At 48.9% G+C, this 5,112-nt stretch overlaps 1 protein-coding gene across 1 annotated transcript; it reads right to left on the bottom strand.

The window, feature by feature from the left end:
• eef1a1b (eukaryotic translation elongation factor 1 alpha 1b) lies at positions 1 to 4,379 on the bottom strand. Its single transcript, XM_028971249.1, has 8 exons — positions 4,246 to 4,379; positions 3,401 to 3,580; positions 3,102 to 3,281; positions 2,732 to 3,028; positions 2,276 to 2,426; positions 1,807 to 2,063; positions 950 to 1,184; positions 1 to 780 (listed from the first exon to the last, which is right to left on the bottom strand). The coding sequence occupies exons 2-8, from the start codon at positions 3,542 to 3,544 to the stop codon at positions 656 to 658; spliced, it is 1,389 nt and encodes a 462-aa protein (XP_028827082.1). The 5' UTR covers positions 3,545 to 3,580; positions 4,246 to 4,379; the 3' UTR covers positions 1 to 655.
• Between the last annotated feature and the right edge of the window lie 733 nt (positions 4,380 to 5,112).

The following is a 5,112-nucleotide window of genomic DNA, read 5'->3' as shown; positions in this document are numbered from 1 at the left end:
GAAGGGAAAAGACCTTTAATTTAATGGTATAAATCTACATTAACTGCAGAGAACAATATCTTTAAAGTACATCAGTGCTAGTGCAAAGGGGGCCATGCCAGTCAAAGTGCTAGAGAAGAACAATTTTGCTATTCTTTTGGGTTTTTCAAAAATCCTTTTAAAGTGCACGAGGAACATGCATTTAGATGCGATTAGATGCCAGAAACCATGTCCCTTTTAAAGCTACATTACAACACATTAACATCAACCGACTTAAAAGCAGCTACTGAAGGTCTACGTCAATGAACAGCAATAACTGGAATATACGCAGGGATTATTAGAGTATCTGAACGAGAAGGTTCCTACAGGTTTAACACGGAATGCAGCCGACCAACCCTACATTAAAACACACACACACACACACACACACACACACACACACACACACACACACACAGAGTAAAATGCCAAATCCTAAACATTAAATACGGAACATTACATACTACAGATGGTACATGGCCATCGTCACAGCGGCTATGTATGGACACACGGGTAGTTTTTTCCTTCGCCTGCACTTGCGATGCATTGTGATAATTAACCGAGCTTTGACTACAGAGCTGAGAGCGACGCCGGTTCTGCCTTGGCCGACTCCGAAGGGCGTAGCCAAACACAACGTTCATTTGTTCTTCTGGGCCTTCTGGGCAGACTTTGTGATCTTGCCCGAGGTGGCGGTCTTCTTCTCCACGCCCTTGATGACCCCGACGGCCACAGTCTGACGCATGTCACGAACCGCAAAGCGCCCTGGGAAATTGGATGGATCGTGAAAATTGTAACAATGCACAATTTTCACTTTTACGTTTCTGCACTATTTCGTTAGTACAGAAATAAAATGATGTGACCACTAGCTCATTAAAACAGAAACAACGCAAATGTTTACCCCGAAATGGGTCGGGGTGGTGATGAAACTTACCCAGAGGTGGATACTCAGAGAAGCTCTCAACGCACATGGGCTTCCCAGGAATCATGTCCACGATGGCGGCATCTCCCGACTTCAGGCTCTTGGGGTTGTCTTCCAGCTTCTTCCCCGAGCGACGGTCTATCTTCTCCTTCAGCTCGGCGAACTTGCAGGCGATGTGGGCGGTGTGGCAGTCCAGCACGGGGGCGTAGCCGGCACTGATCTGCCCAGGGTGGTTCAGGATGATCACCTACGTCACATGACACAAGATGATTGACGGGGAAGCAAATGGTCACTGTGCAGTTGTGCGTTCACTAGGTGCGACGGTAGACGTATGTGCGTTTTTTCGGCCAAGGTTTCGTGTGTGAGGTTACTGTCTTGTGTTTTACCTGATGAACCACGGTAGGTCTGTTCAAAAGCATCTTTTTTTTTTTTCCTGGGTTGTAACAGACGTAAAATGCACCTCTAAGACAGGCTGCATTATGTAGTGGGGCGGAGCCACCAGCCTGCGCGTGTGGGATTGGCCGATTTGCCTCCGCCTCTCCGCGTCACCTCCAGCTCAGTTCTAGTCACATCAGTGTGAGAGGGGCGAGTGGGTGGAGCCACAACAGTGATTGGACATTAACTCGCGGGGAGGGGCCTTCGTCCTCTGACGCTCACAGAAGGGACCGGGACCGCAGAGTCAGTTAAACTGTTATCCTGATTGGGCAAAAGCCCTCCACACCAGTTAATGTCCAATCACGGGACAATTCTGGACTAATTTCAAACTGAACTGCAAAACCAAAATGGCCGGGCCCATAAGGGCGTATTGGGCCGTGCAGGGCGGACCGGGTTGTTCTGTATTTTGCAGCCATCGCACCCCTGACTTCTACCTGTGCAGTGAAGTTGGCGGCCTCTTGAGGAGGATCGTTCTTGCTGTCGCCGGCCACGTTGCCACGGCGAATGTCCTTAACCGACACGTTCTTGACGTTGAAGCCCACGTTGTCACCAGGCAGGGCCTCAGACAGCGCCTCGTGATGCATCTCCACAGACTTCACCTCGGTGGTCACGTTTACGGGCGCAAAGGTCACCACCATGCCCGGTTTCAGAAGGCCAGTCTCCACGCGGCCGACCGGCACAGTGCCAATGCCTACAAGATCGAGACACACGTAAACTAACGTAAAATATTCATATTTTAAAAACGTGACCGAGTTTATTCTTTTATCAGAAAAGGTTTTTCATACGCACGAATATTTTTTAAAATGTCAAAACAGAGAATGGACAAACTGGACAAAATGGTCACTGAAAAACAACTCTCTTCAGCTAAACTTGCTGGAATCTCATTAGGAAAATGCGTCTCACCTCCAATTTTGTAGACGTCCTGAAGCGGCAGGCGGAGCGGCTTGTCAGTGGGGCGCGTGGGGGGCTGGATGGCATCGAGAGCCTCGAGGAGGGTGGTGCCGGAGACGCCGCCCTCTTTGCGCGTGATCTTCCACCCTTTAAACCAGGTCATCTGCGGGACACACGCTCACGCTCACGCCACTAAAGCCACTTTAATCCGCCGGCCGGGCGTGGCTGGAAATATCCTCATAAACGTACATAATAGACCCGCCATTGGTTCCAATGCGTTAAAAGGTTCCTTCTTATTAGAAATTTTGTAATTATCTTAGATGCCCGGATTAAAGAAGCCATAAATGATGCTAAACTCTTCGAAAGTCGTGTGGAAATTGCCCAGTGATGCTGTTTTTAATCAGTAATATTAAAATATGGCTATATTGTCCAGACAGATGAGGTTATTAATCCCCGGATGGCACTCACATTCGGGCTGGCCTCCAGCATGTTGTCCCCGTTCCAGCCTGAGATGGGCACGAAGGCCACGTTCTCCGGGTTGTAGCCGATCTTCTTGATGTAGGTGCTGACCTCCTTCACGATCTCCTCGTAGCGCTTCTGGCTGTAGTTGGGCTCGGTGGAGTCCATCTTGTTGACGCCGACGATGAGCTGCTTCACGCCCAGGGTGTACGCCAGCAGGGCGTGTTCGCGGGTCTGGCCGTTCTTGGAGATGCCGGCCTCGAATTCGCCGACGCCGGCCGCCACGATCAGCACCGCACAGTCAGCCTGCACCAGAGGAGGAGAGCGATTTATTGTTTATCACAGAGATAAAATCTGGCAAAGCTGAAAGAACACGGACCTGCGAGGTGCCGGTGATCATGTTTTTGATGAAATCCCTGTGGCCAGGGGCATCGATGATGGTCACGTAGTACTTGCTGGTCTCGAACTTCCAGAGGGAAATGTCGATGGTGATTCCACGTTCCCTCTCGGCCTTCAGCTTGTCCAGCACCCAGGCGTACTTGAACGAACCTTTGCCCATCTTAGGAGGCATTAAAAACGTGCATATCAACTCGGATCTCAGAATTCGTAAAAATCTCACGCCGGTGATGTCTGGTATAGAAGTGTAATAACGTTTATTATAGTAGTAATTACGTATACCTCGGCCGCCTCCTTCTCGAACTTCTCAATGGTCCTCTTGTCGATGCCGCCGCACTTGTAGATGAGGTGGCCGGTGGTGGTGGACTTGCCCGAGTCCACGTGCCCGATGACCACGATGTTGATGTGAAGCTTCTCCTTGCCCATGGCTGCGCGTCGAGGCTCACGCTGGTCCTACGTACCCTGCCACGAATCAATAACGGGAGAATCTTTTAATGCCTGGGATCCTGAACAAGTTTTAAAAAAAAAAAAAAAAAGTCATCTGCATTCTGCAATGTTGTTGCTAGGCAACGCTAGGCAACGCTGGAGCCAGGTAACCACGTAACCAGGTAACCAGCGGATAAAGTGACAGACGGGGACCGTGTAGGTGACAGACGCCATTTTGAGAAAATAAACTCGGCGAATTAAACGCGCAATTCTTCATCGCGTCGGCTTCTTTCGCTCCCTCTCTACATGTAAATTAATTTTTCATATTCCACGCAGATACACGTCGGTTTTTATCGACTTATTTCGGGGGTATCTGGTCAGGAAATGAACGTCGTGGCGGGCTGCGGCACTGCGGACCCGGACCGGCCGTTACGTGGAAAAGGAGGAATTTTAGGAGATGTGTGAATTATGCGATAATTCGCCACAACCTGCCGAAACGCGGGAACTGCGCGTCTACGCCGCGAAGCAGCATCCAGGCCGACGGTGCAGAAAATGCCCGAGAGATAATCCGCATGTCAAGCCTCCAAAATACCCCCCTCACACACACAGCGACTGCGCCACATTCCCTCCCCGAAAACGCGCGGTGACAAGGTGACAGAACCCCCCGGCTGGTGACGGTGACGGGTCGCGACGCGTCCCACCTTGGAGAGCGTCCCTCCGGCCGGCAGCAGCAGCGATGCAGGAGCCTCCGATCCGCCGTCTGCTGACGTCACTGCGCGCTCGTCCCCGCCTCCGTGGCCGCGCGCGGCGCTGGTCGACTGGTTTTTATTCACCGCGCATCTTATCAAGCGCATAGCAGAACACGACCAGGAACATAAACCATCACTAGTGATGTTTAAAAAAAAAAAAAAAAAAAAAAAAAAAGTAAAAATTAGATGACGTGTAGATAACATTTATATGACGTATATGCAATGTTTCAGACAGACTACAGTACAGGCCAAAAGTTTGGACACCTTCTTATTCAATGTGTTTTCTTTATTTTCATGACCTTTTACATTGATAGTTTTGATGCCTTCAGTGAGAATCTATGTACTTAACAAAAAAAGGTGAAATTACTGAAAACGTGTTTTATATTCTAGTTTCTTCAAAATAGCCGCCCTTTGCTGTGATTACTGCTTTGCACAATCTTGGCATTCTCTCGATGAGCTTCAAGAGGTCGTCACCTGAAATGTACAAACCTACAAATGTACAAACCTTTGGCCTGTACTGTATTTCCACAGAGACATGACTGTCTGATTCTCAAAATTCTCATGTAAATGCACAGGCTGCACACTGTTATTTTGACAGGTTATCAGGTTTTGGCACTATGACTGTCCTTTTTATATTAAAAACTCTTGGTTATGGCTGATCAGTGTAATATTCCCTTGAAAGACCCCATCTTGAATGCATACAAAAAAATAAAATAGACAGTGCTGCTCTAGATGTAGTTCAGTTTTCCTGGCTAAGGGGTGACGGGGTCCCTGTAAACAAGGTAAAAATACATACATTCATAAGGAAAACACAGGAAA

Source organism: Denticeps clupeoides, chromosome 3 (genome assembly GCF_900700375.1).
Source record: "Denticeps clupeoides chromosome 3, fDenClu1.1, whole genome shotgun sequence".
NCBI classification, from domain to species: domain Eukaryota; kingdom Metazoa; phylum Chordata; class Actinopteri; order Clupeiformes; family Denticipitidae; genus Denticeps; species Denticeps clupeoides.
This window is presented reverse-complemented; position numbering and strand designations above follow the sequence as displayed.